The sequence below is a fragment of the Dendrobates tinctorius genome, unplaced genomic scaffold (genome assembly GCF_039654945.1).
Source record: "Dendrobates tinctorius isolate UK_male_01 unplaced genomic scaffold, ASM3965494v1 ptg000016l, whole genome shotgun sequence".
Taxonomy (NCBI): Eukaryota; Metazoa; Chordata; class Amphibia; order Anura; family Dendrobatidae; genus Dendrobates; species Dendrobates tinctorius.
Window position 1 is genome coordinate 21,270,030 of NW_027361684.1, and position 26,892 is coordinate 21,296,921.

The 26,892-nt window shown below is 42.8% G+C and overlaps 1 protein-coding gene across 1 annotated transcript in view; it reads left to right on the plus strand.

Annotated features, from left to right (window-relative positions):
- PITPNM3 (PITPNM family member 3) overlaps positions 1-26,892 on the plus strand; it is a 793,680-nt gene that overhangs the window by 722,400 nt on the left and 44,388 nt on the right. The window contains exon 9 of the mRNA XM_073565568.1: positions 712-884. Within this exon, the coding sequence (XP_073421669.1) occupies positions 712-884 (173 nt within the window). The remainder of the gene's footprint in view (positions 1-711; positions 885-26,892) is intronic.

Below are 26,892 nucleotides of genomic sequence, written 5' to 3' on the forward strand. Positions count from 1 at the left end.
GGAGGAAACCCACGCAAACACGGAGAGAACATACAAACTCCTTGCAGATGTTGTCCTTGGTGGGATTCGAACCCAGGACCCCAGCGCTGCAAGGCTGCAGTGCTAACCACTGAGCCACCGTGTATATTATTTATATTTTTTTTGCTCCTAATATTTAAACAATTTGTACAAAGTTGATAAGTCATCAGCTATTTATGCATAGGAGGTTAATTAATGATCGCTGGGGATCCGACCGTTGGGACCTCAAGCGATTCGATTCTTCTGAAGAGCCCATCTGAATGAAGGGGAGGTTGAGCATGTGTATCTCCGTGCCAGTCTTTATGGGACAACTGTGAAACAGCCAAGCGTAACGCTCTAGCATTACCATAAAGAATGAATCGAGTGGCTTATGACCTGTTGAGATGGAAATCTTCTTGGGATTGCTAGGGGTCTGACCACTGTGATCCTCAGCAGTCAGTTAAGTTATGGAGCAGATCCACATGTTGGACCTATGATCTGTTAAGATGGGGATCTTCATGAGATCGCTAGGGGTCTGACCACTGTGATCCTCAGCATTCAGATAAGTTATACCCTATCCTATGGTTAGGTGATAACTTACCACACACCCTTTATGCAACTCCAAATTGAAGTCACACTTCCGGTTCTTAGTTGACTGAGACATTAATTATCAGATGATCATTTTTTTCTATTACTATTTTCCTTTTTTCCAAGCATTCATTCGAGTGTCCTGAAGGATGATATGGACTTTCCCAGAAGTGGTAGCTCCAATCTTTGTGAAGAAAGCCTAGGCCGTTTCGACTTTGAGGTGTCAGACTTTTTCCTGTTCGGTTCTCCACTGGGCTTGGTATTGGCTATGAGAAGGACCGTATTACCTGGACTGGATGGTAAGAATGATTTGTCACACCAGTATTCACTATTCTGTTATCACAGAAATTGGACAAGTGCAAAAGTATATTGACATTCTTTGTGATCATTAATCACTTTATAATTGATACTTATTGTCTAATACCGCTAACGGCGGGTTTACACAATCTGACTCGTTGCATTAAATGACCACTGATTAGCTAGTTGTTTGCTGATTTTAGACAGGCAGTCTGAATTTCCTCCGTGCACAGAATGATTTGTAATAGATCCTTCTGTGCCCATATACTGTCATTGCTCTCAGCAGTACGTCCTGTTGCACGGGACGACGTGTCACAGAGAGTGATGATTAAATGTCATTTCACCCGACGAACGAGCGTTTTAACCTGTTTACACATTCCTATGAACGCTTGTTGAGGATAATCAGCCAGTGTAAATCCAGCTCAAGCTGAGATCTAACAAGATAAAACAAGGAATGAAAAAGTAGTTAACCATAGCAACAATGGGCTCCTTTTTTTAATGTTTTGATTGTAATTAACTATTTTTAACTAAAGTGAAAAGAAACATGAAAATATAAGTAGTTGTTACTTAATTCGAGACTAACCTGATACAGTGGCAGAGAAACCGGATTCCAGAAATGTGCTGCAGAGTTATCAGTACTCTGAATGCTGAGCTCTGTATACTCCGCCTACATCACTGATTGGCAGCTTTCTATGCACAGAAAGCTGCCAATCAGTGGTGTGGGCAGGATTATACAAAACTCTTGAACATAGAGGACTACATGGCAGCAGATTTACTAGTCCTCTAGTGATAGATAATCGTATGCTAATAAAACAGTGATTTTACCAAAACTACAGCAAGAAGCCCAATAAGTGACACATCGCTGGAATCATGGGATCTGCCTCTACATTATGTGGTTCTCAGATTACATGGCCAAAACCTGGTCACAAATTCCCTTCAAATATGTGGTTGTAATATATTTTTAGTGTTATTGTATTATCATGACTCATGAGCCTGAAGACACAGATTGCCTGGCATTGGAAAATTTTCTGAGTCCACAATATTGATGGTCTATCCTTAGTATGTCCCACCAATATAAAACTAGGAGTCAGATTCTCAGTACCCCCTTTAATTAGCTATTTGAATGGGCTTAGCGACATCCCTAACTATACATGTATACCTCCATATACATCATGGAATAAATCACATGGCCCTATTGAGGTTGGTGGGTTTTTTTACAAATCCATTTCAAAAGGATCCTTTAATCCTTTCTAATTCCCTGTGCATGCCATGAGCCTAAGGCCTCAATTCATCAAAGCTTTTGCATCAGGAAACTGGCATATAAAGCTTTGAAAAGTCACAAAACTTTTCACGCCATTGTCTCACAGCTCTGACAAAGCAGGTGGAGCTGGAACAGGAGCGAGATGGGGCATGGTGAACCCTGATCATCAACTTCGTGACGAGCCTTTGTGTTCCTTATGCACAAATCCCGATTCAGTCCCCACTGCAGTAAGATTTGTGGTGAGGCGCATGCTACTTTATGCCTCAGTTGATTATTAAAATGCGCTCGGGACACCACCCCATCCTCTAATCAAGACTGGTAAGAAAAACATCGATTTTGATGAATCGGGGCCAAAGTGTGTTAAGGCTGCAAAGTTTATCTCCGCTCACTTGGCTTTTTTACATAAGTGGTGAAAAAAATTCTGATATTTGTATGAAAAAAGAAAAAAAGTTTTTGCGTTTGTAGTCATTTCCTGAGACCGGTAACGTTTTGGAATCTTGGGCTGGTCCGTGGCTTATTTTTTGCACTCTGAGCTGACTTTTTATTGATACCATTTTGGGGTAGATACGATGTTTTGATCGCTTGTTTTTGCATTTTATTGCAATGTTGCAGCTGCCAAAAAAGTATAACTGGTGTTTCGATTTTTTTTTTCGTTACTTAGTTTACTGACTGGATTAATTTATTTGATATTTTAATAGATCAGACAATTCTGAATGCAGCGATACCAAACATGTATATTTTTTTATTGTTTTATTTTCAGTGGGGCAAAATGAGGGTGATTTGAACTTGTCAATTCAAATTTTTTTCATTTTTTTTAAACTTTTTTTTAACTTTTTACTTACATTAATAGTCCCCTTAGGATATTTGATGCTGTGTTCATCAGCACTGCTATGTATAGGGGGAATCATGATCCTATGAACGCTGGCCATAAGACGGCATTCACAGGAGTATCGTAATGACAGACACAAGGATCTTCTTTAGAACCCTTGCTGTCATAAAACCCCATGGGCACCCCACGATCATGTGACAGGAGCATCATTGACTGGCACGTGTTAAATTCCATTTTTTAGAGATTGACACATGGATATGAATGGGTAACAGCCGCGGGTGGGAGCTCCACTGATTAAATCAGTCGCCATATGTGGGGAAAGATGCGGGATCAGCATCAAAGCCCGCATCAAAGTCGGGAACTTGACATGCCATGTATATGTTAAAGGGGTTAAAGAACCTGAAACTGTGGTGACATTAGATGGGCACATTATTTACAAGTTATAAGAAATATATAAATTATATGGCCTATTTTAAAGTATGGTATAAAATATCATCTGTAAGAGCACAAATTAAGAGTGTAACCCAATCAAATTATCATAGGTAAACTTCCTGCTCTTAGCAGCAAAGACAACCTTGATTATTCCTAATGGACATTAAAAATAAACCTTTGAGGCTAATTCATCATTTGCGGGGTTTTTTTTTATAAGTAACATTTTTTTCCTTGTGGTCTACGTTGTTATTTTTTTGACAAATTCTTCAAAATGGCACACATCAGTTGATATATTAGAGCAAAATTAAAGTTGTTTTTTTTGTCTTACACTTTATTTGCTCCTGTTATATTAGTGAGACTTTATTCTCTAGTAGGATACATGAGTACAGTTGCGCAAACATTTTGCGCCATCTCGAAAAGTCACAAATGATAAATCAGGCAAAATAACTGGATTACCAAAATTCATATCCAGAATGTCAGATAATAATAATAAAAAACAACAACAGATAAAACCAAGTAAAGTTAAGTTAAAAAAAAGACAGAAATTACATAATGAAAAAAGGCGCAAGCAAAAAATTCACCATTAAAACAGTTTTTACTCTAGAAAAAAGGCCCATAGACACTGATGGATTGGGGCCAATGTCTCTGTGTACTTAGAGTGTTTTCTGTAGAACAAACAACTTGTCAAAAATTGTACATTATAAAAAGGAGAAATCGTGCTGCTGAAACCAATAATAGTGTCCGTGACTTTACAGAGATCCTGAATGATTTATGAAATATCTGGTAGATGATCAATAGTTATTTCATAAGAGAAAAGAATTTTGCTCATAAAATCTTGGTTTTTGTTGTAGACAGTAGTTTTTTATCATGTGTCATATATGAAAAATCTATAGAAAGTGAAAAATGTAACCATCATAAATTACTTTTTTTCTTCCAGTATACAGAAAGCGGTCGGTTGTTATAAGAATAGTAGAATTAATCTTAAATTTCATCCGCAATTTCAGTTTGAGTATTGACTTTATTGAGTATTTAAGCCTTGTTGGCTAAAAGCAAAAACTTGATTCATTATTTTCAGCCAAATCTTGAAGAAGGGAGAAATTCCAGTAAGTAATAATTAGTAGTCCCAAAAACAAGGCTAAATGCGTAAAAGCTCGTCCATAAGGATACAGCAAAAACCCAAAAAAAGATGGGACTAAGGAGCAGTAGATAAAATATATAAATGTTATTATTGCAAACAATTTTTTTTAAATATAAAAATAGTATATAGTATATCAATATATAAACAAGGGAATCAGCAATAGTAAAAACCATCACAATTGGCCATGTATATAAAAGGACCACAGGTATAGAAGTGAGAATAAATAGATAATAGCTGCCAGATATAAAGTGTAAACAAATAGATAAACAAATATATTCATACTGATAACATACAGTAACATCCTAATCTACGCTTTTTGATTTTATTCCTATAAATGATACAAAAAAAACAGACTCTCAGGCTGTAAATAAACAAAGCTTCGAAAACCAACATAGTTGAGTAAAAAAAAAAAGATTATTCCTAACAGTATGTAAGAAGGCAGCAAAAAATTGGCATGATCTTTAAAGGGGTTCTCTGCTTTGGCTACTCCCTCCTTGTTAGAGGTGTTATATAACAAAATATGGCCTCCTGTTGGGATCTTCATGAATTAGCTTTTGTCTGCAGGGAAACCTGCAATTCATTAAGACTGGAGTTGTACACGCTTGTCTTCATCAAGGGCTCGCTAGAGTACGATACTTAATGAATTCAGCGCATCTTCTCAGTGTTGTGTAATTTTCCAGAAACATAACTTCAGTGAGGGACTGGAGTAGCATTTCTTGCATGAAAGCCATCAACACTTTTGCTGAACATGACGGGTGGGCACAGCCATGCCCTGTCCCGTCTTTGCGCCTCAGCAGCTTTGCCCATTTTGGCAGATCTGCTACAACAGCTGTGAAATCGTGAAAAGTTGCAAAATTTTGTAGCAACTCTGTGTTATTTTTAAAGCTTTCTACAACAGTTTTCTGGTGTAAAAGTTTTGATAAATTGCACCCTAAGTGTCCAAATTCCCTGAAGCACCTCACCTGCCTATTTAAATCAGTGCATTCAATGTATAATGCAGGACAGCACCCGTTCTCCAAAGCAAAAAAAGTCCTTTGTTATTACTGTCCATTGTGGTCAAGAGATAAGAATCGCGAATAGAGGACCCCCTCTATTAACTCATAGTTTCTCAGTAGACCAGTCCTAATCCATGTTCCTCTTTGTCCAATATGGTGGCTTGCAAAAGTATTCACCTCATTTGCATTTTTTCATGTTTTGCTACCTCAGAACCTGGAATTTTACTGTTTTTTTTTAAGGTTTGCATCAGTTCATGTAAAGAACATGCCTACAACTGTGAACGTTTGTTGTTGTTTTTTTCATTGTGAAGCAAACAACAAATAGGAAAAAACAGCTGAAAACTTCAGTGTGCTTAATTTTCCCCCCTAAAGTCAGTACTTTGTAGATCCTCCTTTTGCTACAATTACAGCTGCAAGTCGCTTTGGATGAGTCTCTATGAGCTATCCACATCTTGCCACTGGGAATTTTGCTCATTCTTCAAGGCAAAACTGCTCCAGCTACTTCAAGTTGGATGCTTTCCTTTGGTGAACAGCAATCTTAAAGTCTGACCGCAGATTCTCAATTGGATTAAGGTCTTGGGTTTGACTAGGCCTCTCCAAAACATTTACACATTTCACCTTACACCACTCGAGTATTGCTTTAGAAGTATGCTTTGGGTCATTTTCTTGTTGGAAGGTAAACCACCATCCCAGTCTCAAATCACTGACAGACTGAAACAGGTTGACAGACTGAAACAGGTTTTGATCAAGAATAGCTCTGTATTTTGCACCATCTCTCCCCGGACCTAACCTTTTTCCCTGTCCCTGCTACCGAAAAACAACCCCACAGCAAGATACTGCCACCACCATGTTTCACTGTGGGTATTGTGCTCTTGGGGGTCATAAGCTGTGTTGGTTTTGCGCCAAACATAGCGTTTACCTCAATGGCCTAAAAGCTTAATTTTGGTCTCATCTGATCACATCTCCTTCCTCCATACATTTAAGGAGTGTCTCACGTCTTTTCGTTAATTCAAAATGAGCCATACAATTTTTGTATGTAAGTAAAGGCTTTTTTTCTGCCCACTCTTCCATAAAGGCCACCACTATGAAGTGTATGGCTTATTGTGGTCATTTTAACAGATACACTAGTCTCGGCTTGGGAACTCTGCAGCTCCTTCAGGGTTACCTTTGGTCTCTGTGCTGCCTCTCTGATTGATGCCCTCCTTGCCTGGGCTGAGAGTTTTGGTGGGTGGCTCTCTATTGGCATGTTTGTTGTGGTACCATGTTCTTTCCATTTGATGATATTGAATTTGATGGTGCTCCAGAGGATCATCAGAGATTGAGATATGTTTTTTATAACCCAACCCTGACTTGTACTTCTCAACAACCTTGTCCCTGACTTGTTTGGAGATCTCCTTGGTCTTCATGGTGTTTGGTCAGTGATGCCTCTTGCTTAATGGTGTTGCTTCCTCTGTGGCCTTTCAATAAAGGTAAGTATACTGACAGACCATGTGACACTTAGACTACACACAGGTGGACTTCCTTTCACTAAGCATGTGACTTATGAAGGCAATTGCTTGCACCAAAAAAATTTTAATGGCTTCATAGCAAAAAGGGTGAATACATATGTATTTGCCATTTCTTGTTATTTGATCCTATACATTTAAAATATAAATTTTAATTTATGCCTATAATTTTCTCACTTCACCAAATTAGACTATTTTGTGCTGATGCATCACGCACAAATTGGATTAGAAAAATATTGAAACACAGGTTGTAATGTAACAAACTAGGTAAAAGCCAAGGGGGTGAATACTTTCAAAAGCCATTATATATGTTAATTGACCATTCATGACCTAAAATTTCATATGAAAGAGTTAAAAATATCTTTTGTTTTACTTCTTTTTAGGAAATGCATGTTTCATACAGTATGTCACCCTTCTCTTGCCTTTTTAACCAGTTCTAGACATGTACTGGCCCTCTGATGCGCATGTATCGGCCTTTTGGCCATTTCGTTATTAAAAGACTGAACCGTGCTATTTAATCTTTACTACAAGTCTTTTGGGAGATGAAACAAATGATCGTTTTAATAAGAGAATTGTTACAATTAATATTCTGAGAGCCTGTAAATTAAAGCTTAGTGAAATTAAAATTAGAAAAGGAATTATGATAAAACCCATTGGCTGAAATGTCAGTAGCAGCCAATATCGGTTGTACAGCCAGTCAGCTATGATAAAGTGCTGCAATATTTATAAGGCCGGGGTCACACTTGCACCTGCAATGCGAGAAACTCGCGCGAGTCTCTCACCTCAATACCTGGCACGGCCGCCGGCACTTGGGATTGGAGTGTGCAGCTGAATGTTCCGGTCCGAACTGCTGGCGGCCGTGTCGGGTATTGAGGCGAGAGACTAGCGTGAGTTTCTTGAATTGCAGTTGCAAGTGTGACCCAGGCCTAATACTGTAAATATAATACCGATTCAGGTCCTTACTGTTATTCTTGCTTCATTTCTAATTCTACGTCATTCATTTTACTATTCCTGATTCCGCTCTTAAAGGGGTTTTCTCATGGACAAAAGTTCATTTTAATCAATAGATCTTGGAATAATAATAATAATTTCCACAATTGGATGTGTTTAAATTAAATGTTCCTGTGCTGAGATAATCTTATAAATGTGCCCCTGCTGTGTATAATGGCCGTGTCTGACCTTACAAGAACATGGTCTGATCATATCACATCTCCTGGGCATGAGTGTGGAGAACTGGGCCACTTCGCACAGGAGTGTCCACGGCGAGGGAAATACCTACCCTGGTGGACATTAAACTAGAGGGCTCCGGGCATGGGGGATGCCGCTCGGAGCCGGAAGCCACAAGGGGTGGTGGAAGTCTCGAAGAACTGGTCGCTAAGTGCCCAATAGTATGGGCCGAAGTCGAGGGTCGTGCTGTGTGGTACCTATTGGATACAGGGTCACAAGTAACGACCATGCCGGCAACGTACTTCCAGCAGCATTTCCCAGAAGTGGCAAGGCCCCAGTGGGGGCCCATGATACGACTAGTGGCCGCAAACCAACTGCCGGTACCTGTCGCCGGAGTAGTGTGGCTTCAGATGACTTTGTGTGGTAAATCTCTCAGCCGCCGGGGAGTGGTCCTAACCCAAGGAGAGACTAATGACCGTCATCCGATCATCTTGGGCATGAACATACTGTGGGAGTTCGGCAATCTACTCCTCAACGATTCCACGCAGGAGAACCTAAGTCAGTGGGGATCTCGCGCGGCCCAGGGGCAGGTCTTCCAGCGGTTGGTGCGGGAGGCGCGAGTGCTCCAGGAGTGTCAGGAGGGTGAGGCGCTGGGCAAGGTCATCGCGCCGGCTGCCCCCCGCTCGTGCTCCCTCCGGGGCAGACAGTGGTGGCTCTGCCGATCCGCGCCCCGATGCCACTGGAGGGCGTGGAGGTGCAGTAACTATGTTACTCGGAGCGCCTACACCCTGGCATCCTGGTGGCCCGCTCCCTGGCCACAGTGCGGGAAGGGACCGTCTTGGTACGTTGTGTCAGCCTGGAAGATCAGGACATCGCCCTGAAGCCCCGGGCCGAAATGGCCAAACTAGTGAGGCCATTGGAGATGCTGCCGGACCCCGCAGTCCAGTTGAGGGTGCAACCCGAAGATCCCTGGGCAGTAACGGTATGAACCCAACAGACTGTCGCATCCTCGTCCTAAGAAAAAGATCGAGTCATCCTGGAGAGAATGGGGGCTGAACTTTCCGGCTTAGCGCCAGCCCAGCTTCTCCAGGTAGAGACACTTCTTGGACAATTTTACAGTGTTTTCGCCAGCAACGAGGACGACTTTGGATGTACCACGGCCATCATGCATGGGATCCCAACGGCAGGAGTGGCCCCCATCCGGGAGCGATATTGGCAAATACCACCACAGCTATACCAGGAAGTGAAAACTCTATTAACCCAAATGCTCCGGAAGGGGGTCATATGAGAAAGCCAGAGCCATTGGGCGGCCCCTATTGTCCTGGTTCGGAAAAAAGATGGCACTCTGTGTTTCTGCGTGGATTATCGGAAGTTGAACGCCTGCACCATCAAGGATTCATATCCATTGCCCCGCATAGAAGAGTCTCTATCCTCCCTGGGGAATGCGACATACTTCTCAACCCTAGACCTGGCCAGTGGGTACTGGCAGGTGCCGATGTCAGAGGAAGACAGAGCCAAGATGTCACTCATCCTTCCCATGGGACTGTTCGAGTTCAATCAGATGCCGTTTGGGCTGGCGAACGCCCCAGGAACTTTTCAGCGGTTGATGGAGCGGTGTCTAGGAGACCTCAACTTTGAAGCCACGTTGATATACCTGGACAATATTATTATCTATTCCGCCACGTTCGAGGACCACCTGAGGCAGTTGGGGCAGGTGCTCAGCCGGCTGCCGAAGTACGGGTTAAAGGTAAATCCCCAGAAATGCCACCTGTTCCGCACCCAGATCGAATACCTGGGGCATACAGTCTCGGCAGAAGGCGTCCGACCATCCCTGGAAAAGGTCGCTGCCATCCAGGGGTGGCCTACCCTTGAAACAGTGAAGGACGTACAGGCCTTCTTGCGGTTGGCCAGCTACTACCGTCGGTTCGTGAAGAATTTTGCATGCCAAGCTTGAGCCCTGCAAGACCTGCTGAAGGGGGCTCCCGCCAGGGCTAATGGACAGAAGATCCAGTGGCACCAACCGCAAGAGGATGCGTTTCAAGATCTCAAAGCTGCTCTCTCGGATGCCCCAGTATTGGCATATGCGGATTTCTCACAACTGTTCATCCTGCATACCAACGGGAGCCTCCAGGGACTAGGAGCTGTGTTGTCACAGGTGCAGGATGGCCGGGAGAAAGTGATCGCCTATGGTAGCCGGTCGCTGCATGACTCAAAACGCAACCTGGACAATTACAGCTCCATTAAGCTCGAGCTCCTCGCGGTAGTGTGGGCAATGACGGAGCGATTCGCAGAGTACCTGGCGGGCTCCGAAGTAGTAGTGCGGACCGATAACAACCCGTTAGCCCATTTGAAGAATGCCAAACTGGGGGCCCTAGAGCAGCGGTGGGTGTCTCGGAAGGCCAAATTCAATTATAAAATAATCTACAAACGGGGAGCTGAAATCGTGCACGCCAACGCGCTCTCCAGAATCCGACACACCACCCCAGGAAGAAGTGGAGATGACGAATTAGAAGCAGACGAGATGCCGTTCGCCCTCACCACCGCCGCGTCAAGACGCAAGAAACGCCTCATCCGGGACTCCTAGGAGGGATGCTGGAACAGCCCTGTGACAAATGGATTCAGCAGCAACAGGAAGATACAGAAGTCAGACTCCTACGCCGATGGGTGGCCACCAGTAAATTGCCCACGGGCTCACAGAGACAAACTTTGACCCAAGATATGTTGCTAATGTTGCACCAGTGGGAAAAACTAATCATCAAAAAGGGACTTTTATATCGAAAAGCCATGTCACGAACCTCGTCAGCTACGATATGGCAGGTGATCATACCAACTGGCCCGGGAAGCCCATGAGAAGGGGGCTCATTTTGGTGCTCAAAAGACTTTACAATGGTTGCAGCAGATAGCGTACCACCCACGCTTGCACGCTGCCGTAGAAGTTTGCCGAACCTGCCGCTCGTGCGAGCTCGCTAAACCCCCGCGCAACGAGCCCCGGTGCAAACTATTGTAACATCAGCCCCTCTGGAGCTTCTTACGGTGGACTATCTGACCATACGTCCTGCCTATCAGGGATATGAACATTGTCTCTTTATGGTGGACCATTTCACCAAGTTCGCCGTGGTCACCCCCACTCTAGACCAAACAGTGGAGTCGGCCGCCTATGCGATTTGCAAGAACTTTATTCAAGTGTATGGCTGTCCACAATGAATACATTCAGAGCAAGGAGCGTGCTTCCTAGGAAAAGTCATGGAAGAGCTACACCATCTTAACGGTATCGATAAATCGCGGACTACGCCATACCACTCGCAGGGAAACGTAGCCTGCGAGCGATTCAATCATACGCTAATCCAAATGCTGCGCACCCTGGAGAGTGACCACAAGGCCCGCTGGCCTGAATATGTCCCCGAGCTGATGTGGGTATATAACAATCGGGTGCATTGAGTGACTGGTTACACCCCCTACTCATTGCTGTTCGGACGTGAAGGCAAAGGAATTACGGAGGTGGAATTGAACCCGAAGGAGCCCCAACCCTGGACCGGGGTATCCGATGGGTCCGCAACCACCGGCAGCGGCTGCAGACCCTCCACCGTATCGTCCATACAAAGCTCCAGGATCTAAAACACCAAGGGGGAGCACTGCCCCCACCCATTGACTTTCAGACTGGGGATCGGGTACTCGTACTTGATCAATGTCCCCAAGACAAGTTAGAACAACGGTGGGAGGTGAACCCGTACCGATTGTTGCGCCGAATAAGCCCTGATGGGCCTGTGTATGAAATACGATCGGAAGGAAACAACTCGCCCCTCACTCGGGTTGTGCACCGTAACATGCTATGGCCTTGTACGTCTACCGATCCCACGCGGCTCGAACCGACCCTTCAGGTCTCCGACCCCCCGCCCATGGTCTGGGACCTGGATGATGAAGAGGACTTCCCCGTCACAGCCACGGGTCGCCCCAGTAGTGGCACTACAGTAGACCCGGGAATCCCACTTCCAGTAAGTAATAATTAGTAGTCCCAAAAACAAGGCTAAATGCGTAAAAGCTCGTCCATAAGGATACAGCAAAAACCCAAAAAAAGATGGGACTAAGGAGCAGTAGATAAAATATATAAATGTTATTATTGCAAACAATTTTTTTTAAATATAAAAATAGTATATAGTATATCAATATATAAACAAGGGAATCAGCAATAGTAAAAACCATCACAATTGGCCATGTATATAAAAGGACCACAGGTATAGAAGTGAGAATAAATAGATAATAGCTGCCAGATATAAAGTGTAAACAAATAGATAAACAAATATATTCATACTGATAACATACAGTAACATCCTAATCTACGCTTTTTGACTTTATTCCTATAAATGATACAAAAAAAACAGACTCTCAGGCTGTAAATAAACAAAGCTTCGAAAACCAACATAGTTGAGTAAAAAAAAAAAGATTATTCCTAACAGTATGTAAGAAGGCAGCAAAAAATTGGCATGATCTTTAAAGGGGTTCTCTGCTTTGGCTACTCCCTCCTTGTTAGAGGTGTTATATAACAAAATATGGCCTCCTGTTGGGATCTTCATGAATTAGCTTTTGTCTGCAGGGAAACCTGCAATTCATTAAGACTGGAGTTGTACACGCTTGTCTTCATCAAGGGCTCGCTAGAGTACGATACTTAATGAATTCAGCGCATCTTCTCAGTGTTGTGTAATTTTCCAGAAACATAACTTCAGTGAGGGACTGGAGTAGCATTTCTTGCATGAAAGCCATCAACACTTTTGCTGAACATGACGGGTGGGCACAGCCATGCCCTGTCCCGTCTTTGCGCCTCAGCAGCTTTGCCCATTTTGGCAGATCTGCTACAACAGCTGTGAAATCGTGAAAAGTTGCAAAATTTGTAGCAACTCTGTGTTATTTTTAAAGCTTTCTACAACAGTTTTCTGGTGTAAAAGTTTTGATAAATTGCACCCTAAGTGTCCAAATTCCCTGAAGCACCTCACCTGCCTATTTAAATCAGTGCATTCAATGTATAATGCAGGACAGCACCCGTTCTCCAAAGCAAAAAAAGTCCTTTGTTATTACTGTCCATTGTGGTCAAGAGATAAGAATCGCGAATAGAGGACCCCCTCTATTAACTCATAGTTTCTCAGTAGACCAGTCCTAATCCATGTTCCTCTTTGTCCAATATGGTGGCTTGCAAAAGTATTCACCTCATTTGCATTTTTTCATGTTTTGCTACCTCAGAACCTGGAATTTTACTGTTTTTTTTTAAGGTTTGCATCAGTTCATGTAAAGAACATGCCTACAACTGTGAACGTTTGTTGTTGTTTTTTTCATTGTGAAGCAAACAACAAATAGGAAAAAACAGCTGAAAACTTCAGTGTGCTTAATTTTCCCCCCTAAAGTCAGTACTTTGTAGATCCTCCTTTTGCTACAATTACAGCTGCAAGTCGCTTTGGATGAGTCTCTATGAGCTATCCACATCTTGCCACTGGGAATTTTGCTCATTCTTCAAGGCAAAACTGCTCCAGCTACTTCAAGTTGGATGCTTTCCTTTGGTGAACAGCAATCTTAAAGTCTGACCGCAGATTCTCAATTGGATTAAGGTCTTGGGTTTGACTAGGCCTCTCCAAAACATTTACACATTTCACCTTACACCACTCGAGTATTGCTTTAGAAGTATGCTTTGGGTCATTTTCTTGTTGGAAGGTAAACCACCATCCCAGTCTCAAATCACTGACAGACTGAAACAGGTTGACAGACTGAAACAGGTTTTGATCAAGAATAGCTCTGTATTTTGCACCATCTCTCCCCGGACCTAACCTTTTTCCCTGTCCCTGCTACCGAAAAACAACCCCACAGCAAGATACTGCCACCACCATGTTTCACTGTGGGTATTGTGCTCTTGGGGGTCATAAGCTGTGTTGGTTTTGCGCCAAACATAGCGTTTACCTCAATGGCCTAAAAGCTTAATTTTGGTCTCATCTGATCACATCTCCTTCCTCCATACATTTAAGGAGTGTCTCACGTCTTTTCGTTAATTCAAAATGAGCCATACAATTTTTGTATGTAAGTAAAGGCTTTTTTTCTGCCCACTCTTCCATAAAGGCCACCACTATGAAGTGTATGGCTTATTGTGGTCATTTTAACAGATACACTAGTCTCGGCTTGGGAACTCTGCAGCTCCTTCAGGGTTACCTTTGGTCTCTGTGCTGCCTCTCTGATTGATGCCCTCCTTGCCTGGGCTGAGAGTTTTGGTGGGTGGCTCTCTATTGGCATGTTTGTTGTGGTACCATGTTCTTTCCATTTGATGATATTGAATTTGATGGTGCTCCAGAGGATCATCAGAGATTGAGATATGTTTTTTATAACCCAACCCTGACTTGTACTTCTCAACAACCTTGTCCCTGACTTGTTTGGAGATCTCCTTGGTCTTCATGGTGTTTGGTCAGTGATGCCTCTTGCTTAATGGTGTTGCTTCCTCTGTGGCCTTTCAATAAAGGTAAGTATACTGACAGACCATGTGACACTTAGACTACACACAGGTGGACTTCCTTTCACTAAGCATGTGACTTATGAAGGCAATTGCTTGCACCAAAAAAATTTTAATGGCTTCATAGCAAAAAGGGTGAATACATATGTATTTGCCATTTCTTGTTATTTGATCCTATACATTTAAAATATAAATTTTAATTTATGCCTATAATTTTCTCACTTCACCAAATTAGACTATTTTGTGCTGATGCATCACGCACAAATTGGATTAGAAAAATATTGAAACACAGGTTGTAATGTAACAAACTAGGTAAAAGCCAAGGGGGTGAATACTTTCAAAAGCCATTATATATGTTAATTGACCATTCATGACCTAAAATTTCATATGAAAGAGTTAAAAATATCTTTTGTTTTACTTCTTTTTAGGAAATGCATGTTTCATACAGTATGTCACCCTTCTCTTGCCTTTTTAACCAGTTCTAGACATGTACTGGCCCTCTGATGCGCATGTATCGGCCTTTTGGCCATTTCGTTATTAAAAGACTGAACCGTGCTATTTAATCTTTACTACAAGTCTTTTGGGAGATGAAACAAATGATCGTTTTAATAAGAGAATTGTTACAATTAATATTCTGAGAGCCTGTAAATTAAAGCTTAGTGAAATTAAAATTAGAAAAGGAATTATGATAAAACCCATTGGCTGAAATGTCAGTAGCAGCCAATATCGGTTGTACAGCCAGTCAGCTATGATAAAGTGCTGCAATATTTATAAGGCCGGGGTCACACTTGCACCTGCAATGCGAGAAACTCGCGCGAGTCTCTCACCTCAATACCTGGCACGGCCGCCGGCACTTGGGATTGGAGTGTGCAGCTGAATGTTCCGGTCCGAACTGCTGGCGGCCGTGTCGGGTATTGAGGCGAGAGACTAGCGTGAGTTTCTTGAATTGCAGTTGCAAGTGTGACCCAGGCCTAATACTGTAAATATAATACCGATTCAGGTCCTTACTGTTATTCTTGCTTCATTTCTAATTCTACGTCATTCATTTTACTATTCCTGATTCCGCTCTTAAAGGGGTTTTCTCATGGACAAAAGTTCATTTTAATCAATAGATCTTGGAATAATAATAATAATTTCCACAATTGGATGTGTTTAAATTAAATGTTCCTGTGCTGAGATAATCTTATAAATGTGCCCCTGCTGTGTATAATGGCCGTGTCTGACCTTACAAGAACATGGTCTGATCATATCACATCTCCTGGGCATGGTAAGAAGCAAAACAGTATACAGCACGGTATTACAGCTGATTCTTTCTTTGAAGTAAAACATTGTTTAAAAAACGTGTTGCATTTTGGTGCGCTCAGCGCACCTTCAAAAGGATACATGCGCCGACAAACGCATTCCTGCGCACGGCCTGCATACCCAATGTTAAAGATAAGGGACGCAGGTTGCATGCAGCGTCATGCGCCCATAGGCAGAGCTAACGGGAGAAGGCATGGCAGGGGCGGAGCTTAGCGGCGGCCATGTGCAGACCCACGCAGGTCTGTGCAGCGCAAGTGTGAAACCAGCCTTAAACTTGTACCCAAATAGTTTCTACATCATGATTAACCAATATTCCAATACAATCCCAAAAAATATAAAGCACTTTGAAAAGATATTTGGCCCATGAAGCCTTTCTCTGTTATGCAGTTCACATTTCATTAATATATTTGTGTTGTTATTGTCAGCATTGACATAATGCACTTTGAATGAGAATGAGACGACAGGAAGAAAAACAAAACGATTACCCCGAGAGTCGCTAGAAATATGTATTCCTCTACTGTAAATTGTCTGTGTAATCGTAACCATTTCTGAAATTGAGAAAATAAGATGTTTGTGCACTGTGATAAACAAACAATCTTGTCATTGTCAGGGGACCTTGCATTTACAGGAAAAATTTATATTTGTACTTCTTTATTTTTTGCTATTTTGATCATATAAAAGTTCTGTGTTTTTTTTATGGATGCTGCTTAAAATCAAATGTTAAATAAACTTAATATAAAAAATTTATTATATATTACATGTAATCTTTAACATTGAAATTGCAACACCATGAAGGAAAAGTTGTGTAATTATGAAAATCACAGGATGGATAGACATGTTAATGACATGCTAATAATAAAAAAATGAAAACAAAATGTTTCAAAACAACTAGATTTCTTTGATATTGAGTATAAATGCCACATGTAGAAATACTCGCGCTTACACACCTTGGCTGCTATAAATGAGGTTATTAAGCTGCCTGAAGTATGTTCTGCAATTAACAATCTATGATGTCCCAGATATGCTCGATGAGAGACAGGTTTGGAGATGCTGAAGGCCATGGTGGCACATTTAGGCATCTAAAGCTGCTAACAGTAGCATGAGCAACATGTGGCCCGAAGTTGTTGTGTTGAAAAATGGCTCCGGGGGGGACAGGCCTGGCGATGGCTCCAAGTGGATGTGTTCACTAAAGCTCCTGCTGCTGCCGAGGATTCAAGGGCCATGGGCAAGGCTAAACACTGCAAAAAAGAGCTCTAGGACATCAGGCATCAAGTAGCAGCAAAGGAAAGGTGAGGAGGATGAGCAGCTGTGTATTTGCGGTAATGGGGAAGCCAGTAAGAGGAGAGAGAAGAGGGCCTTGTGTCGACAAGCTTGCAGCAGCACAAGATACCTCCTGCTGAAACTGTCTTAGTCCCCTTGGGACAAATATACTGCAGCCTACTGTGTGGAGAAAAGCAGGTAGGGAGCTGCGTATCTGTGCTTCAGCTTCTGGTGTGCAAATAATACCTCTGAGTCATTGGCTGCTATGGGCATAAAAGGAGATAAACTCATGGTGTGGCCACCATCTTCCCCTGACCTCAACCCTATAGAGCAGAGATGTATCTAGGCTTTCTGGCACCCAGGGCAAGAATTCGGTTCGGCGCCACCCCCCCAGTACATATGCGATTTGCACACTTAGTCATGTACCGACAAGCTGCTCTCCCTAATGTTCTCAATGTTCAGTGAAAAACTGAGAGAAGCAGGAAGAGAAGCTCGTTGTCACAGGACCATAAGTATGAAAATCACATGAGTGAAGTGTCCATGTGATGACTACTGGAAATTGCAGAGCTAAATCCTGACATTGCAGGCTTCTGAATTCTCACAACGAATGCACTGCACACTTAGGATTCTCCTGTACCGGTGGCAAGAGAACATGGTCATGTCAGCACAAGCATGTGATTTATATACTTCTGGCCACATTCCGACTAGACGTGCCAGGCCTCGCTCCGTTCATTTTCACTGAGTGAGGCCACACATGTCTAGTCAGCATGTGACCGCATGTATGTAAATTATTGGTACGAGAGAATCCTAACAGCGTTCAGTGAGCACTGTGAGAATTCAGAAATCTGCAGTCACATAGTATGACTGCAGACTCAGCACAAACCTGGACAACCCCTTTAATGTTTCTAACATAAATAAAAACAAGAGAATTAGTCAGTATCACAAATAATATTTACATCCAGGTACCTTATAGATGTCGTCATCTCTGGAGTCGTTCTTTTTTTTCTTGTTGCCAAGACCCAATGATGAGTTTTCTCATCCACAGCTCATCTCTGCAGACTTCCATCTTCTCCGGTCTTCTGCAGCAAATGTCCGCACGATGCCCTTAAAGATAGAAGTGTCATTATAATGCTCCTGAATAAAAATATCTGCAATATACTGTCGCCTCACACTATTCCCCTCCCTCCTCATACTGTCTCCTCTAACATCCCACCTTTTTACCATACTGTCTCCTCATATATTTACCCCCAAACTCTCTATACTGTCTGCTCACACATACCCGACTCCCCATACTGTCTGCACCCATCCTCCCACTCACCATCCCCCATACTGCTTCCTCATACATACACTCTTCATTTGTGTCCTCAAATCTCCCCACACATTAAATCCCCCCATCCCCACTCCAAATCCCCCACACATAATGTATCCCCCATCCCCACTCCAAATCCTCCCACACATTAAATAACACCCCATCTCCACTCCAAATCCCCCCGCACATAAAATATCCACCATACCCACTCCAAATCCCCCCACACATAAAGTATCCTCCATCCCCACTCCAAATCCCCCCGCACATTAAATATCACTACTCCAAATCCCCCCCACATTATGTTCCCCATCCCCACTCCAAATCCTCCCACACATTAAATATCCCCACTCCAAATCCCCCCACACATTGTTTCCCCATCCCAGCTCAAAATCTCCCCACACATTATGTTCCCTTATCTCCACTTATCCCTATAATGTCCTCAGGTTTATGCCCCCATAATGTCTTCAGGTTTCTGCCCCCATAATGTCCTCCGATTTCTGCCCCATAATGTCTTCAGGTTTCTGCCCCCATAATGTCTTCAGGTTTCTGCCCCCATAATGTCCTCAGATTTCTGCCCCCATAATGTCCTCAGATTTCCGCCCCCAATCCCCCATAATGTCCTCCGGTTTCTCCACCGTCTACACCATATGAATATGTCTGCACCCTGGCCTTGCTCCTCACACACTGTCCTCATCAATTTACTCCCCCTGCTCCCTCCCTATCCATGTGTCTGCAGCCATGGCATCCCCCAATCTCACACATTCCCTTGCACTGCCTCCATATAGCATCCGTCCCCGACCCCAACCATCCCTTCCTAGCCCCCAGAGCATGTCCTAATTTCCACCAATAATCTTCTTCGGTGTCTTCAGCTCCATTACCCATCTGGAGCACTTACCACCAACCGCAATGCTGCCTCACTGCCTGAGAGTCTTCGCCTCTGAAGAGCCGGCCGGCGTGTGACGTCAGCAGCGTGATCATGTGACCTGATCACGCTGCTGGCACTTTATTGATGTGGAAGTGCTGGCAGTGGTGAGGCGGCTTAGGCCTCTTTCACACATCAGTTTTTCCACATCAGTCAAAATCCGCCAAAATTTGAAAATGGCGGATCCGCTTTTCTTGTGGCGGATCCGCCGTTTTTTCCCATTGAAATACATTAGTGGCGGATTTTGGCGGATGGTCGTCCGTTGCGTCCGCTATTCGGCGGATCCGCCAGATTTCTGGGGGATTCTGTCTGAGGTGGACTGACTTTGTAACGTTTTTTGTCTGTGTCAAAATGGCGGATCTGCCGTGATCCGCCATTTGATAGAATGGGCGCCTATGGGCGGCGGATCTGCCAGGATCCGCCATTTAGCGGAATCCGCCAGCGGAATCCACTTTTTCGCACTGAGCATGCTCAGAAAAAAACGATACTTTTCCAGACAGTCCAAAAACTATATAAAGATGGGCTAATGACTCATTGGGCCCAGACATACGGCACCAGCAAGACAGAGAAGATAAAGAGAGGAGAGAGAGAGAGAGCCTTCCATCAACTGCCCAGCAGCAAGACCCCTGCAACCAGAATCCAGGAGCAAGAGGAGCACCTGCCCAGCACCAAGCCACGACCGAGAGGCCTGCCAGTGCCAGCCAGCACCAACAGCCTGCCAGCAAAGCCTGCAATTGTGAGTATAAAACCTATTTGTGTGGGGCATGCCTGTGTGTGTCTGTGGCCTCCCAGTGTTGCATGTCTGTGTGTGTTTATTTTAATTATGCTTTTTTTCATACTTTAATTGTTTTTCTGTTGTTGCATGTGTACTGCATTTTATTTTCATACTACTGTAATTTTATTTGAATATTTGCAAGTGTGCTGTGATTGTGTTATGTGTGTATTGTATGTGGTGTCACTGTGGTATTGTATGTGGTGTTACTGTAGTACGTGTTCAGCATTTTTTTTATTTTTCATGTACTGTGGTATTTAAAATAAAGAGCATAGTAGCTCCTACTTGTCAAAAAAAAAAAATGAAAACAAAAAAATTATAACAAATAAAAACTGTCTCCAAAAACTGTCCATAGTATCATTGTATAACCAGGTAACGTTAAGCGTGGGTATGCGTGCAATACCTAAACAAGGTTACTTTAAGTGTGGGTATACGTGCAATACCTAAACAAGGTCACGTTAAGTTTGGGTATACATGCAATATCTAAACATGGTCACTTTAAAGTGTGGGTATACTCTCACTGATAGATTCTCAGTTAACTCTGCATCAGGGAATTACACACATGCAATACCAAAACAAGGTCACTTTAAAATGTGGGTATACTCTCATTGATAGATTCTCAGTTAACTCTGCATCAGGGAATTACACACATGCAATACCAAAACAAGGTCACCTTAAAGTGTGGGTATACATACAATACCAAGGTTTTTTTTTTTAAAAGGGTAACACGAGGTTTAGGTTTGGGAAGGTTGCACATTTCACATATCAACATTCAATTTTTTGGGGGTGGTTTTTCAATCAAAATATATCTGAACATTTTTTTATCTTAGTAAAAGTGTGTTTATACTTGCAGATCCATTCACAAAGAGCCTGCAAACCATCTTGCAGCAGACCCGCCAGGCTGCAGCAGACCCAGATAAAAGATTAAAATTTTCTCAGTAAGTATAAAGGCCTGACAGCTTTTGTTATACTTTGTATAGTAGCTTAACAAGTGTCTTTATACTTGCAGATCAGTTCAGGAAGGACCACAGACCCGCCAGGCCGCAGCAAACCCAGATAAAAGATTGAAATTTTCTCAGTAAGTATAAAGGCCTGAAAGCTTTTGTTATCTTTTGTATAGTAGCTTAACAAGTATCTTTATATTTGCAGATCAGTTCAGGAAGGAACGCAGACCCGCCAGGCCACAGCAGACCCAGATAAAAGATTGAAATTTTCTCAGTAAGTATAAAGGCCTGAAAGCTTTTGTTATCCTTTGTATAGTAGCTTAGCAAGTGTCTTTATACTTGCAGATCAGTTAAGGAAGGACCGAGAGTGAACTGAGGTTATATAAATAATGTTTTTATTTTACTCTTATTTTACAGTTTCTTTTTTTTAACATGTATGTATTTTGTTTTCACAGGAAGCTGAATCTGAGGAGCTTCCAGGAGGAGACATGCAGGGTGCAGAAATGCAAGGAGGGGGTGAGCAGAGTGTAAGTTTAGCAGATACAAAAACTCACATACATACATAATGCTACACCTAACACAAACATTCATCACAGCACACACAATAACTACGCATCCATCCAAGCACATAACTTTTTCTTTTTTTTTACAGTCTTCACAATCCGGTGCCCACACTAGAGCGACTCCCAGGACATCCCAGCGTCGTCGAGGTGATGCTTCCGGTGGTCGGCGAACAGTAAGTAACCCTTTATTTGGGTGATTGATTAATGAACCTCATTTTTCTGAATTTAATATTCCTTTTTTTTTCCACAGGTTTCACAGCATGCTCCCCACAGAGCAGTAGAAGAGGGAATCATCATTGATGTGGACACCCTCATCGAGGCTGTGCAACCGCGGGAGCCGCTGTGGGACATGGCAAACCGCTACCGTGCCAACCAGCCAACCACCCGACGGCTATGGGATGAAGTGTATTCGGAGGTTATAGAGACCTGGGAGGAGCTTGATGCGAGGGCCAGGGATTTTGTGCGCAAGTATTCCAATTTCAGTAACTTATATTACAGCTAGAGAAGTGTTGAATACTAACCACTTTGTTTATTTCTTTCCTTCACAGGTGACAGGGTTGTCATACGGTGGCGGTCGCTCAGGGATCGCTTCAAGAGCGACTTCAACAAGGAGATGCAGGCCCCGAGTGGATTGAGAGGACGCAGGAGCAGCCGTTATAAATACTACAGAGCCCTGTCGTTCCTCTGGACGACGATGTTGAGCAGAAGGTAAATATTCCACACACCATTTCTGTAGTACAAATGTTTACCTGTTTATCCTAATTTTTTTTTTCAGCAAGGCCAAATGAAATATCAATATATTAATATATATTTTTTTCTCTTTTCTAGCACCATCTGCAGCACTCGGGAGCCTGCTTCTGAGTTACCTCCCTCTGGAGGGATCCCTTCGGAGACCGCCACCGGGGACCACATCGAGGTATCCGACCCCTCTGTACCTTCCCTCTTGTGTCGTCCCTCTGTCCGTTCCACCAGCACTGGAGCAGCAGGGCAGTCTTCATCACATGAAGCTGCAGGTGACGATTTACAGTACCCTTTTCCCCACCCCTCTGACACTGCCGCAACATCTCTACCAACTTTTGGTTCTGGACGGCAGCGTCTGAGAGGTCAGGAAAGGATGGCTTTGTCTGACTTTTTGAATCTGAATTCAACCATCCAGAATGCATTCCGAATTTTGGGGCAACAGTTAACTTCTGCGTTGAACATGATAAATCAAAGTATCATGGAACTCAGAAGTTACATGGAACGGATGAATTCAGAGTCAAATCAGGCGCCGAGACATATTTTTTTTCAGTCAGTTGTCCGGCACGTGGAAAAGTTAAATCCTCACCTACAGATGCATGTGATGCAAGCATGTCACAATGGTCTAGTGACTGCAGTATCCCAGGCCTCCCAATCTACCCATGCACCTATTCCATCACCTTGTCATTCCACCATCCATCCTCCCTCTGTCCATCATTCCACCATCCATCCTCCCTCCGTCCATCATTCCACCGTCCATACTCCCTCCGTCCATCCTACCTCCTTCATTCCTCCCTCCGTCCATCCTCCCTCCGCCCATCCTCCCACCACTCCTCCTTTCTCTAGTTCCCCATTCCATTCTTCCCAGTACCTTCCTTCCCCACTGCATTATACCCCAATGACCTCACCGTACCCACCCACACCTTCAATGTTCCCACAAACCTCCTCAGTCCATCAACTCCCATCCCAACCTCATGTTTTAAACCCCCCTTCCACTTCTGATCCTCACCAACCTTGTTCCCAGTCCTCCCTCCCCTCAATGTGGTCAGCCCTGTTAACCCATCCGATGATATCTCCACCCAACAATACCCGCATCTGTAACTTTATCTTTAACTTAACTTTGTTAAATTGTTAAAAAAATAAATTATATTTTGTTTCAAAACAATTTTATTGTGTGGTTTAGTTTTTTCTTTAGTGTTAAGTTAAAAAAAAAAACACCAGTGGTGTTGAGGTTAAATACACAACACTTGGGTAAAGGTAATACACAACAAAAAGGTTCAATGAACACCGGTGGTGTACAGTTATATACCCAACACTTTGGTAAATGTAAAACAAGGTTCAAAGTACACCGGTGGTGTACAGGTATATACACAACACTTGGGTAAAGCAATACACAACACTTTGGTAAATGTAAAAAAAGGTTCAATGTACACCGGCGGTGTACAGGTATATACACAACACTTTGGTAAATGTAAGAAAAGGTTCAATGTACATCGGTGGTGTACAGGTATATGCACAACACTTGGGTAAAGCAACACACAACACTTTGGTAAATGTAAAAAAAAGGTTCAATGTACATCGGTGGTGTACAGGTATATACACAACACTTGGGTAAAGCAATACACAACACTTTGGTAAATGTAAAAAAAAGTTTAATGTACACCGGTGGTGTACAGGTATATACACAACACTTGGGTAAAGCAATACACAACACTTTGGTAAATGTAAAAAAAAGTTCAATGTACACCGGTGGTGTACAGGTATATACACAACACTTGGGTAAAGGTAATACACAACACTTTGATAAATGTAAAAAAAAGGTTCAAAGTACACCGGTGGTGTACAAGTATATACCCAACACTTTGGTAAATGTAAAACAAGGTTCAAAGTACATCGGTGGTGTACAGGTACATACACAACACTTGGGTAAAGCAATACACAACACTTTGGTAAATGTAAAAAGAGGTTCAATGTACATCGGTGGTGTACAGGTATATACACAACACTTGGGTAAATGTACCATAACTCTGAAACAAAAAAGGAAATATTACAAAAGTTTTTCTTATACAAAAAAGGAACCTTGGTATAACCAAAAAAAATAAAAAAAATTATACCTTGTCATATTGCCAGTCAACTCTTCCTTCTGGTGACACAAAATAATCAGCAAATGTGTCCCTCATTCTTGTCACTGACACAGTACTCCGAACACTTGTCTGGTGATAATCCCACAAGGTGGTTTCACAAACATAGTAACATAGTAACATAATTTGTAAGGCCGAAAAAAGACATTTGTCCAACCAGTTCAGCCTATAAAATTCTGTAAGAATAAATCCCCAGATCTACGTCCGTCTAAAGAACCTAACAATAACTGTAAGATACAATATTGTTACGCTCCAGGAAGACATCCAGGCCTCTCTTGAGCCCTTCGACTGAGTTTGCCATCACCACCTCCTCAGGCAGGGAATTCCAGATTCTCACTGCCCTAACAGTAAAGAATCCTCTTCTATGTTGGTGGAAAAACCTTTCCTCCGCCAGACGCAGAGAATGCCCCCTTGTGACCGTCACCTTCCTTGGTATAAACAGATCCTCGGAGAGATATTTGTATTGTCCCCTTATATACTTATACATGGTTATTAGATCACCCCTCAGTCGTCTTTTTTCTAGACTAAATAATCCTAATTTTGCTAATCTCTCTGGGTATTGTAGTTCCCCCATCCCCTTTATTAATTTTGTTGCCCTCCTTTGTACCCGCTCTAGTTCCATTATATCCTTCCTGAGCACCGGTGCCCAAAACTGTACACAGTACTCCATGTGCGGTCTAACCAGAGATTTGTACAGAGGCAGTATAATGCTCACATCATATGCATCCAGACCTCTTTTAATGCACCTCATGATCCTGTTTGCCTTGGCAGCCGCTGCCTGGCATTGGCTGCTCCAGGTAAGTTTATCATTAACTAGGATCCCCAAGTTCTTCTCCATTTTCTTCCATGGAAACTGGTTCCTTTGAAATTACAAAATTGTGCAGGATGACACATGCCTTCACCACCTCATCCACAATCTCAGTTTTCATTTTAATGGCAGTTAACAGCACTCTCTATTTTGATGTTAAAATCCCAAAAGCGCACTCCACCACTCTTCACGCTCTTGTCAATCGATAGTTATAGATTTTTTTTGTGTGTGTCAATCCATGACTTCCACATGGCTTGAGAAGATGTTTAGAGAGTTGAAATGCATCGTCACCAACACATACAAATGGCATTGGTGGGCCTGTTGTTCCAGGGAGTGGTCTTGGAGATGGGAATTCAAAATTGTCCCCATACAAACGACGGCTCATTGCGGACATCTTGAATACCTGCGAATCATTGGATCGACCATACGCACCAATCTCGACCGCAATAAATTTGCATTTTGAGTCTGCAATGGCTATCAGTACAATTGAGAAGAATTTCTTGTAGTTGAAAAATTCAGATCCAGATCCAATGGGTTTCACAATCCTTATATGCTTCCCATCAACTGCACCAACACAATTCGGAAAATGGCAGATTTCTTGAAAGTTGTCCGCAATCTCCAGCCACCTTTCCTGTGCTGGCTGTGGGATGTATTCCTTCTTTAGACAATCCCACAATGCCCGGCAGGTCTGTTGGACTATTCCAGAGATATCCCAAGTCGGAACTGGTAATGGAGGGAGGTGAAGGATTCTCCAGTTGCCAGTAATCTGTTAAAAAAAGAGTAAAAAGTAAAATTAATACAAACTACAAGCAATAACATGACAATAAAAGTCTGCAGAATCTGAAAACTTTTAAAAAAAAGATAACTTACCGAAAGGTCACCATCAAACGTTCCGCCGGTGATATAGAAATGCACATGTAGGTGTCCCTTCTATGGATTTGCGCTCTGACACGCTCCACCAAAATTTCAAACAAGTCCTGTCTCATCTGCACATAATTAAAGAACTTGTCCGGGTTATCCCTCAATTCCAGATAAAGTGTTGAAAAACAGCCAAGGGTAAACCTCTGTGCATTTATAGGATGAATCCACTGCCGTCTCTTCCTTCTCCGACGCAGGATTCGCAGTCTTGTTTTCTCCCTCTGCAGAGCAATAATTGCCAAATGATTGCATTGAAAATTAAATTCCACACAGATGCTGTTAATATTGCTATTACTCCTTCCATCTCTGCCACTATCTCTACAACCTTTCAAAGATATTGTGTTAAAACACCCTAGATATATTTTTCCCCCAGTTTCCAGGATCCAATCACATTTGGGAGTATTTTCCAAGAGCCAATCATATTTGGGAGCATCCCATTTTGAAGGTGTTGAAAAACGGATCCGTCAGAAAACGGACGGCAAAAACGGATGGCAGCGGATGGTACGGATCCATTTTTTGACGGAT